This window comes from Marmota monax, unplaced genomic scaffold (genome assembly GCF_021218885.2).
Source record: "Marmota monax isolate L192 unplaced genomic scaffold, Marmota_monax_Labrador192_F-V1.1 WCK01_AAM20220418_F8-fsc00118, whole genome shotgun sequence".
NCBI classification, from domain to species: Eukaryota; Metazoa; Chordata; class Mammalia; order Rodentia; family Sciuridae; genus Marmota; species Marmota monax.
The window spans coordinates 1,855,554-1,867,596 of NW_026695231.1; the positions used below are offsets into that span (position 1 = coordinate 1,855,554).

General features: G+C 43.3%; 1 protein-coding gene across 4 annotated transcripts in view; it reads right to left on the reverse strand.

Annotated features, from left to right (window-relative positions):
* The window catches only part of Ptpn14 (protein tyrosine phosphatase non-receptor type 14), a 180,619-nt gene that overhangs the window by 27,068 nt on the left and 141,508 nt on the right, over positions 1-12,043 (reverse strand). For all 4 annotated transcript variants that reach the window (XM_046438465.2, XM_058577047.1, XM_058577048.1 and 1 more), the window contains exons 10-13: positions 11,327-11,409; positions 8,565-8,622; positions 5,225-5,303; positions 1,586-3,060 (exon numbers count right to left, since the gene is read on the reverse strand). In XM_046438465.2, the coding sequence (XP_046294421.1) occupies positions 1,586-3,060; positions 5,225-5,303; positions 8,565-8,622; positions 11,327-11,409 (1,695 nt within the window). The remainder of the gene's footprint in view (positions 1-1,585; positions 3,061-5,224; positions 5,304-8,564; positions 8,623-11,326; positions 11,410-12,043) is intronic.

Here is a 12,043-nt window from a genome sequence, read left to right on the forward strand (position 1 = left end):
TGGAGTTCCTAAAAGGTCCGGCTACCTGATGGTGCAGCTATGGTGAATGAAAAGAAGTCAATCTGGGTTTGATTAGTCATGTAATCAAATGATTTTTTTTTTAAGAAAGTGAAAATTTCCAGGACAAGCAGCAATGGAGATTTTTAAAGTAATAACTACAATCCGACAATGTTCTCATTACTAAGAGATGGATTCACTTTATTGTTCTGCATGTACATTGACTACCTGCGTAGTCTTGCTCTGATAACATAATTGGCCTTCTAGAGTATACATATTTTGAAGAAGGGTTATTCGTATCTAATGTTAGGATGTATCTTCAAATGTAATAAGTATGTATGTATATATCCAAATGAGTGAAATTTTTATCGAACAAATATGATAGAGAATTGAAGTCCAATAGTAAGCTCCCAAGTTATATATCCAGTTACTAAAATTTTCTTGAATTTGTGGTTAAATATCTATTAGCACAGTCCTGACAATGTAGCAAGCCATCTTGACATACAGAACCAAACAGAAAGCTGTACACTAAGCTGGGTGCAGTGGTATATCCTACATGCAATCCCAGTTATTTGGGAGGCTAAGGAAAGAGGATCACAAGATCAAGGCCAGCCTCAGCAACTTGTGAAACCCTGGGATGGGTGTAGGGTGGGTGTAGCTTGGTGGTAGAACACTTGCCTAGCATGCACAATGTCCTGGGTTCCATCCCTCAGACCACTAAAAAGAGAAAGAAAGAAAGAAAGCTGTACCCTGTAGGGATATTGTTCTTCTAATATCTGACAATGGAAAACAATGCATCCCCCACACCGCCCTCGGCCCTGAAACCAAAAACACAAATGTTCAATATGGAAAATGAAAAATCCCAAGGTAGTGTGGCCTTAGAAAAGGAAGTGGAAAAAAAAGCCATACACTGATAGCTTTCATCTCTTTCAAGATAAATCCTTTTCAGATCTGGCCACTGGTGGGGAGAAAGTGTTTCATCACACCTAGAATGACATCATCTTCATCATCCCCTAATCTCATCCAAGATAAACCCTCTCCAGGTGCTGGCCACTGAACCCAAACCCCCGAATCCAGATTTCTAAGTGCTCTAACTGACATGCTCACTAAATCACCTCTCAGTAGAACCTCCAAGCCCAAACTCCTCCTTTGGCCAGTGGCTCATTTTCCACCAGGAGAGTGGGTCCATTCCTGTGGGTGTAATGCCGTTCCTGAATAAAAGGCTGAGATGATCCGTGAAGTATGTGTCCAGCCTGGTCCTTTCATGCTAACCATGAAGAGATGTAGATAGGCAAGCTTCTAGCAGCAACTGGAAGTCTGAACCCTGAATAGAGAGCAAAATCCTGGCCCTGACCTAGGCACTGACCTCGATAGCATCCTAACTCAATTTCGTAGCACTTTGTACAAACCAAACCCACTAGAAGTCATGAATGAGAATGGAAAACAAGGTCTGGTGAACTGAAATGCTGCCTGTTAATGCCCAGTGATTCTGTAAACACATGGCATGTTCCCTGCGAAGGCCTCACGCCTCCTTTAGTGACTCCAGTACTTGTGCTTTCCCACTAACGATGCCCTGGGAGGAACTTACCCTAATCATCATCTCTCTTTCTATAATGCTGTCTTCCAGGGAAAACATTTCCGACACGGGTCTCTCCTTCACAGGCTCTTTTTTGACCCGCTCCTTCACACTTGTCAGGTCGGGTTCGGAGATGGACGGCCCCAGAGAGGACCCGTTGATGGCCAGCTGATCAGTTCGGGAGACACTGAGGGCCTTGGCCGGCCCGTGCCTCATTACCCGGGCTCTGGCAATGGCAGGAGGAAGGTTCCCCTGGTCTTGCCTCAGAGCCCCGTTGCTAACACTCTTCCTGGGCCCGGGGTACTCGGGCGGGGGCTTGTTTGGAATCCGGGCCAGGGCGGCCTGCAGCTGGGCGCTGTACTCCATCTTCCCCCGCAGCACGGGGATCTGCGGCACCGATTCCGGGGCCTCCTCCTCCTCCTCGCTCTCGCTGCTGTGGATCAGCATGGTGGCATCAGAGAACGTCTTCTTGTGGTGGTACTGAGGAAGCTGGTGGACCTCGTGGCCACCGGGCCCCTCCTCTGGAGGCCCCTGCTCCCGCAGCGTGTTGCGGCGGGCCATGGGGATGTTAAGCGACTTCAGAGTCATGGCCTCCATGCCTCGCACCATGCTGTTCATCACCTCCAGGCTGTGGCGCTTGTTCACCGTGCCATGGTGCTTGGTGGCTGTGAGGGGCTCGCTGACCTCCTGGAGAGACTGGTGCACCACGGGAGAGCTGTCCTCTTGGAAGGTCTTCACTGACAGCTGCACCTTCCGTGTCACCAGGTCCGGACTACTGCCACTGACGTACTTGTGGCGGTGGCTGGCGAGGTCTGGGGTGCTGGTGGCAGGGCGGGGCCGCGGGTAGGGGGGAGGTGGCCTGAAGAGATAGTTCTTGAGCATGTGGGCGGTGCTATAGTTATGGCTGCCTTGGAGCTGCATGTTGGCCAACTCCGGGGTGCTCACCGTGTGTGAGATGGCACTTGCCCCCGGCTTGCTGGGCACCGTGGCGTTCTTCGGGTTCATCTGGTCAGATGGACTGACAAGTTTGTGACTATAGCCCCCTTGTGGCCCATAGGGGACCGTGTAGGGGTGTCTCTCACGCATCTCCGGCTGGCTGTACACCAGGTCCTCGGGCTGGTTGTAGGCGTGGGTGTTGATGATGTTGAGGTTCCGCAGAGACTGGCTCTGGCTGTCTGCGTGCATCATCCCCCTCTTCATCTGCCGCATGACCGTCTCATAATCGGGGGTTGGCCTGTAAGATGGCACGATGATGGCACTGTGCCGGTGGCTAGGGATGTAGTCAGCCCGCATGATGTCGCTCCCAGGGATACTGAGGTTGGAGGAGACGGGAGAAGCCTGGATGAAGCTTTGGGAGCAGCTGAGGGAGTTGACACTGTGAACGCTACACACACTGCCATTGGTGACAGTGCCATTTAAGTAATTTAAGTCCAGGCTGTTGTGAGAATTGCAATACAAGGCCTCTTCATTCCCATGGAAAATGCTGTCTGTGAGAAGTCAAACAGAGACATATGAATCTTCATAATCTGCTTCAATAAAGAGCATCCCTACATGTGTGAGGTGACTTATTTAAATTTCAATTAATTTTAATTTAAAAAGTGAGATTCCATCTTCTCTGCCCACATATTCCACAGGAGAACTAATAACATCTTGGATGAGATGTCAACACATAGAAAGAACATCTTGGAAAGAGTGAACCTAAACAAAGACACACACACACGGCACAGATGTCACCTACGTAAGTTCTACATTTTGCCATGAGCTTTATAATCAGACACCAACAATGGCCGTGACCTTGGATAGCCCCATCCTCTTGAGCAGGGCTCAGCAACAGGACTGGCTATTTGGGCTAGAACATCAAGAACTTCAAAAGGGTGACAGTTTCCTCTAGTACTTGGACATGCTCTTTCTGACTATAATGGAAAAGGTCCCTTTACCCAAGGGACTACTGAACTTTCATCAAGAAACCAGACCAATTCTGAGACTAGGAGGTTAACATGACTCACTCCTTCTGAGGCAAAATTAGAATCGGGATTTCTTTCAGCCATTCCTGAAGTCTTCTTCTGGCTCTGGTTCTGTCACTGAGATCAAGTCAAGTAAAAAGTAACTATAGTGTGAAGAAGTACTAAAAGAGATATAAAAGCCATCTTCTCAAGTCAGGCCCATTCCAGATGCCCAGTGTGTCCTTAACACATGCACAAACCCACCCCAGGAGGGCAAACTCTTACCAAAGTCCCTTTTGTGGTCTAAATGCATTCGCTATCACACTACAGATTTAATCAAGAGCAAAGCAGAAAAAGACAAAGTCAAGCTGGGTGAGGTGACACAAACCTGTAATCCCAGCAGCTCAGGAGGCTGAGGGAGGAGGATCACGAGTTCAAAGCCAGCCTCAGCAAAACAGCGAGGCACTAAGCAACTCAGTGAGACCCTGTCTCTAAATAAAATACAAAATAGGGCTGGGGATGTGGCTCAGGGGTCGACTGCCCCCCTGAGTTCAATCCCCAGTACAAAAAAAAAAAAAAAAAGACAAAGTCAGAAAAGGTGAAAACCAGAAATGGTGACTGAAAATATTTAACCAAAAGGAGGAATGTGGACACAGACTGGATTGGATAAGACAGGCAGGAAAAGCTAGAACACAGAGACCAAAGTGTTGCAATTTATCCACCCCAAGGGGGATTTGGTGTCTTCCCACAGAAGCAATTGCTTATAAAATGTACTGTTGTATCATCCAGGAGGTGATAACATAAGATTTTTTTTTTTACCATCTCCTGTTTTTATATGATAATTAAGATATTGAAGTTCACATCCAAACACAACCATTAACCTCTCTGCATCCTAGCTTCTATTTCTATAAAATGAAAATAATAATAGTACCTATAGGTATAATTTGAGGATTAAATGAGACAATATATAGCAAGTATTTAGAAGAGTGCCTGGCATATTTTAATGGCTCTATAAATGCTGATTGCTACAACTGTAATTGTTATTACTAATGGAATGGGCTTTTTCATGCATTCTGCATGGGAGATATTTTTGGAGAAAAAGAAAAATAAAGCAGATTTTGTTTATTCTGAGAGGCAACAAATAAGTTTGCTAAGAAAGGGACTGGAGGGAGACATGAGAAAAGTGTTAAAAGAAGAGGCTGAAACTGTTCCTTCCAGTGATAACTGGATACCTGTATTCTCTTTCTTTTTAAAAATTTTTTTAGACATTGATGGACCTCCTTTATTTTATTCATTTATTTATTTGCAGTGCTAAGAATCAAACCCAGTGCCTCACACAAGCTAGGCAAGTTCTCTTTCTCTACCACTATGAGAAACTGGCTGCTACTACAAGCTCCTGCTGTTGGCAAGGAGGGTGAAGCACACTCCAGGTGGGCTAAGCAGTCACTCTCTTCTCTAGGCCCACTTATGACAAGGAGGAAGCAAGAACTCGTCCCTGCCTTGACCTCACCTCCAAGCAGCTGATTCTGGGGCATTTTTCTTTCAGGGGTAATCGATATCCTAGGTCTTCCACAGTAGCTGCTGGCTACTGTCACTCAGACAATGACAAAGTTAAAGTGAAAGCATCAATGTCATAAAAGCTGAGAACTTCTCTGTTGCTTACTGGTACTTGGCTTTGTCTTAAGAAGGGAGATGGCGGGCCAGTTACCTTGTGAAGTGTGTGTTTCCGAGTACTGCTCGCCACACTGCATGTGCACGGGAGGCAAAATGTACGGCTGCTGTCTGGGCTGAAACAGAGAACACAGCGGAGCTGGGGAGAGCTTTGCCAGAGAACCGGCCCCAGCTGTGACAGTCCCCATAACCCACAACCATGGGGAAACACACTGGTGCCACTCTCCCAGCCGCCCCTCCGACTTACCCCTCTCCCACCCATCTGTACCCGCATCTCATCACCAAGTTCAAGGAAACAAGGAAGAACCTGAGTAACTGTCTCAAGGTCAGAAAGAGAAAGAGGCCACAATCAAAAACTGGGTCAGCTATTTATTCTCTTTTTCTCTTACACCTGCAAAGTTCTCTATGCCTTAACAGGTACAATCAGAGCAGATTCATTATCATGACCCATCCAAGCTATAGAAAGGAGAAAACTTGTTTTGTTCTATTCAACATTGGCTCCCCCCGAGCTCCTATTCATCAGCATAACCCAAGACCTTTGTCACAGGTCCACAGCAACCTCAAATAGGACAGGGTTAGTGTTAGGATGAGTCCAGGGTGAATTTATATAAAAATCTAAAAATGTGACCTACAACATTGAGTGTGTGGTTCTAAAGGTCACTTACTCATCCTTCCCACAGCAGAACCAAATGTGTGGGAGAGGCCTGACAGGGAATTCAGTCTAACTGTCTACTTCCCACGCCAATGCAGAATCTTTTCCATTAGACTCCTAAAGACGGCCATTTAGACTCAACGTGAATCACTTTCCATTGCACAAGAGGGGAAAACTTTTAAAGAGAAACATAAAAGCTCAACGGATTGAATATTTGGTGAACTGACAAAGGAAATTTGATGATTCTTAGATGATCTGCAAGTTATCAAAAGCTCAACAGGTTTTAGTTTCCTATCAAATCAAGCTCCTCCCTCCCTGTACCTTGAACATTATCCATATTACTTATATATTGAGGTTCCAGATAAATTTGTTGGATGAAGGAGTTTTGATGAGAAGAAAAGAAAAAAAAAAAAACAAACCCGAGCATTATAAACCACCAATCAAGATGATCTCTCCTGTATCTTTTAGTATAGGTTTGACTTTAAGTTGACTGTTTCAGGCAGAGAACTTTTAAGAAGCTAACATCAAACCAAGAATCCCAGAGCCAGCAGGGGTCACACTTTCTCAGTATCTTTGAAGAGAAGAGCACTCCCCAGTGTTAGATGCTAGGGAAATAACTCTCATTTTCTCTAGAACAAATAACGGCAGGGTACCAAAAGGGCAAGTAAGAAGGTGATGGATATAAAGGATCAAAAATCTTCAAGGAATAAAGAAGGAAGAAATAAAGAATTGAGATTAAACTAAGAGGACAGTGTCGGGTACCAAGGAAAAGTTTTTCTAAATACTCCCAGGTGTCCCTGTGGCTGATTTTTGAGTTGCAATTTAAAAATATTTCCCCCCTCTTTGGCAATACATAATTCAACTAAAATTTTCCACAGTAGCACTGTTGGTTTTAAGGTTTTTTTTTTTAACAGTGCAGAGAAATTTGTAGAAGGGAATAGAAATTCATGGCAGGCAAAGCTGGTCTACTGCCTCCTCCTGCTCTTATTTTTTTTTTTTTTTTAATTCAACAAGCAAATGACTGTTTATGAATTGGCACAGATATATGAGCAAAGGAAGCTAATCCTTCAAACACGATTTCAGGATTATATTATTTATCTCATATCTTTATCTATTCTAATACATTATTCTTTTTCTTTCTAGATCCGCTAACACAGACACAGATTAGATGCTATAACACAGGCAGCAAGAGGGATGAGAAAACAGCAACGGGCAGTCCTGGTGACTGGCAAGGAAGCCAACAGGCCACATCATCTGGTCGTACTCTTGCTCATTATGGGGAACTCTGGGTGAACAATTTAAATCCAAAAAATCCAAAAGGCAGGGGAAAGGGGGATGCCCTGAATCTGTCTTCCTATTGATTATCTTCATCCAAGTAAGAAAGGTAAGTTTCTGCCCCTTCTCTGGATAATTAGGACAAAATCAGATCACAACATGGCCTTAAAACCCTTTGCCTCTCATGAAGTTTCCTGGACATAAATGAGAAATGATCTCACTAATTAAGACCCTTGGACTAAAAAAAAGAAGGAAAGTCACACTAATAAGGAATAGAAAAATAAAGAAACCAGGGCCACAAACGAATCCACTGGTGCTCCTGGGGGAATTCCAGAGGTTCCCACCAAATGTCCACGGCAAAGGGCCACATGTGAGATACTGTGCATAAAAATGAGATTAATAATAGCAACATGGAGATTAAGGGACTCTCCTTTGATGATATAATGGCTCAGCTCTAGAATTCTGGAGTCCATGTCCATGTATTTTCCATAAAAATAAAAAAGTTTCCCTCTACAACTTTTAAAGAGTTAAATACGTGCTAATATATATGTATATATATAATATATAATATATGTATGTATATATATATCTAATATATATGTACATATATGTACGTATACACTGTACACATAGAAAAACTCTAGTGATACCCCTATCAACTCAAAGGAACTGTTCACCTAGAAAAATAAAAAGGCTATGTGTTTATTTTGACTATGTATAAACAGTCATAACCTAAAAAATAAAAGAATGTGACAAAGCACGCAGAAAACCTTAAAGGAAACTAGCTAGTCATATCTATTACATTATCGTTGAGTAATCTGCAAAATAGAACACAGCCATGGTTCCTTATTCATGAGATGAAGAGAATAGGTTTTTTTTTTTAATAAAAGAAAAAGAAGCTAAAGGTAAGGGAAAAAGTAGATCAATCCAAATTTTGTTGGCTAATAAAAGCCTTAAAAATTTAAGTTTCATAAATTCTGTATCAGATACTCTGAGACAATTAATCAGATTCATTCTTTTATTTTCTCATTTAAAAAGCATTTTTGTATATTAAACTAGTTTATTAAACTCTATCTGTAGCAGTCAATACAAAAAAAAAAATGTGTGGAACTTGTAACTGAGAACATTCCTTCACATAAAGACCAGAACAGATGAACAAGTGGAGAAAAACACATAGTATGTTGAATACTAAAAGTACATAGTCACATGGACCTGGAAAGAGAATTATAGGGGTGCACCTCAAGTCACACCTAGATAATGATGGTCACATAAGATGGGAAAGCAGCCTGGACAACACTACATCATGACAACACTACTTAGCAGGGCGGTACCCTCCTGAACTCTCACAAGATCTCCCCTGGTCATGATGCCCTGCTCCCCTCTACCTCAAAGTGCTAACACAACACTCCATCCAAGTCAGACTACTGGACTGCTGAAGATTCATACGTACCAGGGAAGATCGGCTCCAGGTGGGCTGGCGTCTGATGGGGGGTGGCGAATTTGATTGTCTACGTGAAAAGTTGAAAAAATGAGAAAGGCCGTTATTTCTGATTAGATATAAACAGACCAGACAGACAGGGAGAGAGAGAAAGGGAAAACAGACGAGATCAGTGAGACACACCCAAACACGAAGGTTGTTCATTTCTGGATGCTGACCTTTTTCATTCTCCTCTTTATTCTCAAAATGGTTGGGATATCTGATACTGTGTAACAAGTTTTACAAACTGATAATAAAGGAATAAGGCATATTTATAAAGATTCTGAGAGAAATAAGACTGAAAAACATCAGCATTATTATGTATGTTAAAAAACTGTACTCTTGTTCTCTGGTGTGTGTATAAAATCTTTCATAATAAAAAAGAGAAGAAGAAAAAAATATTTTCAGAATGCTTCCAGCCAAATGATATTTCAAAAGTAGACAAAATACTTTGTGTATGACCATAAAGAAGCACTTTTATTAAGATAATACATATTAGAAATATTTATCTGACCAGATGGAGTTTTTTGGTTTGGGGAAGAGATTTTGGGGACTGAACCCAGGACCTTACATAAGCTGGGCAAATGCTCCATCACTGAGCTACATCCTCAGCCCCTGATCAGATCCTTTACAGATGAAGAACATGGATTTTCTTTTTTTTTAAAAGCAGAGATAAAGGAGAGTGGGAACTAGGATACGATCAAATTCTTCAGAACTGAAATCAAAGGTGCCTTTTGGCAATGGGTCCCAAATGCCATAACAATATTTCCCCTATTCCTCAGTGTTAATAAAAATAAAAAACAAAACAAGCAAAAACCGCAAAGACAGAAGAGTTTTTCATTAAGTTAAAGTTCATCAATCCAACAGCACTCTCCTTATTCTGAGTGCCACCTTCTCTCTTTGGCAATAAAGTAGCTTTTCTCTTATGAAATGATGTAATACTAAATTTTTTAAATAACTGGCCAAATACAATATCACCAGATTTATGTTAAACACATTCCTCCCATCCTAGGAAGCCCCCCCAAAGCTACACTTCCAGATGACAGTGAGCAGCTCTGCAGAAGGAGAGGCAAAGACAAAGGCAGATCTTGGTGGTTAGCAAGTGGAGAAGGACACTGGGGAAGGACACGCTATCCCTACCTGGGGAAGGAGGCTGCTGAGGCAATGCTATTTCGTAACCCTCCAGAGGGAGGCACCAGGTCTCAGCAGAGCTTGTGCTGAGCTTTGGAAATTGTATATAGAATTCAATAGGTATATGGAGAGAAAGACCCACATTTTAATCAGATGAGAGGTGAGGAAATGCCCACACCATGTCAGGAGAAAGAAAGAGTTATTGCGGAGGCAGAATAAATACCAGAACTGTGCCTTGGTTTGTAGTCCAATATGCAACGTTCGTGAATATTAGAAGGAAAGACGACAAAAGAAATACTGATACGCAGTAAATTCTATAGTAAAGCTATTTGCTGAGAAATGGTTAAATCAGAAGACTACAGTGAAATCCACTGTTCGGAACTTTTTTTATTCACCCTACAGAAGACAGCCATGGAATTCTTGTTAACATCAAGGATGCTCCCACAGGTCAAAGGCAACACCGCAGAGTGGAACTGCACAGAATGACCAGGGAACCTGCTCAAAAGAATGGTGTGTTTGGGGGAGAGGGGCGGGTATGCGAGAACATGTCCACGAGAAAGACACAGCTGCCTAATTTAAACTCCCCATCAGTCCTTCTGATTTGCCTTTGCCAACTTTGTTGGTGGGCCTAAGTGTATCAGATACACATTTTGACCCCAGCAGTGACCAGTTGCAGTGCTTGGCTTGAAAGAACCTCCATCACATGGAGAAAAAAGTCTGCCTTGACCTGGGAATCCAGTTCTGAAGCAGCCACGCTCTCCGCAGCACCTGCACTAGGGCAGCCTCGACCACTCTTGGATGTGCCCACTGTGGGAGTGGAAAAGCAGCTCGTCTCTTGCATTTACATCCCTGACGTTCTTTGAACCAAAATTAAACACCTTGGATGCCCAAACTGTGAATGGACTCCGCTGAGGAACGTCTTTTGAAGGCAACTAAGGTAAAGATGAGGATAGAGCGAGCCCCGGCACGCTATCTCCGAGGTCAGGCCACGTATAAGTGCCCTCATCAGACTCCCCTTTATCATCTTTATTTCCAAATTAAATTAAAAAAAAAAAAAAAAAAAGACACGCAGATGTGTGACAACGCCGAGCGCCTTCCACATCTTCCTCTAATTACCCTGGCCTCTCATTTGCAGTCAGGTGACATGACCCAGGAGCACACGCAGGGTTAGCCAACTGTGTGAGCGGAACGGGGCTGAGGATGACAGCAGCGTCTTCTCTTTCAAGTTGGCTCACCGCTCCGTTACCCACTTTTGAACATACTCCACATCTGACGCGAAGGGCACCCTGGCAAATTGGGAACTGCTCGGCTCCTCCGAACTCAGAGCCGAGGGTTGGAAGGTACTAATGTGGCCAACCCATCCAGGCAGTCGAGCGCTCACAGTCAATTTGCGGATCGTTTTCTCTCTAGGCATATGGACTACACGAGACAGTCTTCATCATTAAAGTTCTTTCGCTCCTGCCCGGCTTTAGCCTACTTCTTTGGCTTCTACAAGGATCAAGGGAAAAGAGTAAATGGGAAAAGTGATCTACGCCCTCGCTGGAGCACACGCATTTGATCTGAAAGAGCCTTCTAGAGAGAGGGTGAACTAAACGTGTACTTACTCAGTGCAGATTTTGTTTTGTTTGTAAAACTTGTGCCGTGTAGTAAATAACCGAGAAATATACTTGGCATTTTCGATATCATCCTTGGAAAAAAGAAGAGACGAAGAAAAACAAAATCAGTTTGATTAGATGCACATTTTACTAGGATCCTCTAGGCTGGGACACATCCCTCCCTCTCTTCGTCTCAAGTATAAAGTGACACATGGGCCAGGAAGCAAATGAACCTGAATTTTCAGTGGCAGCTGTGTCTACAGAGTTCACCAAAAAATGGCAGAAAATGTGAAGGAATTCCTTATGTCCAAGGCACTGGGTCTGCACTGATAAATTGGAATCCTTATCTAATTCTGAACCAAGTCCTTTTAAAATAAATAACTGAATCAAGGCAAAGCATAGAATATAAACACCAGACTTCATTAAATTGGAAACAGTGAGATGCATGAACTGCCCCGGCTCTTGAGGAGGAACCCAAGTGGAGGTCAACTGCTCAGCTGACTTTGATTAAGCTGGGGCTATGATGGGAATGGAAATCCAGGACAGCCAGCTGAAGAAAATGCAATGTAACATAATAAGGGGTCACTTGATGAGGGCTGCAACTGAAGTTCCAAGGAACAGAGCACAGCAGGCAAGGCTATCACAGTAAATAAGGCACCTAGGAGAGCCCCAAATCTAGAGTCCAGAGTAAGCTTGGAAACCTGCCTTCTTGAGCATGATACTTCA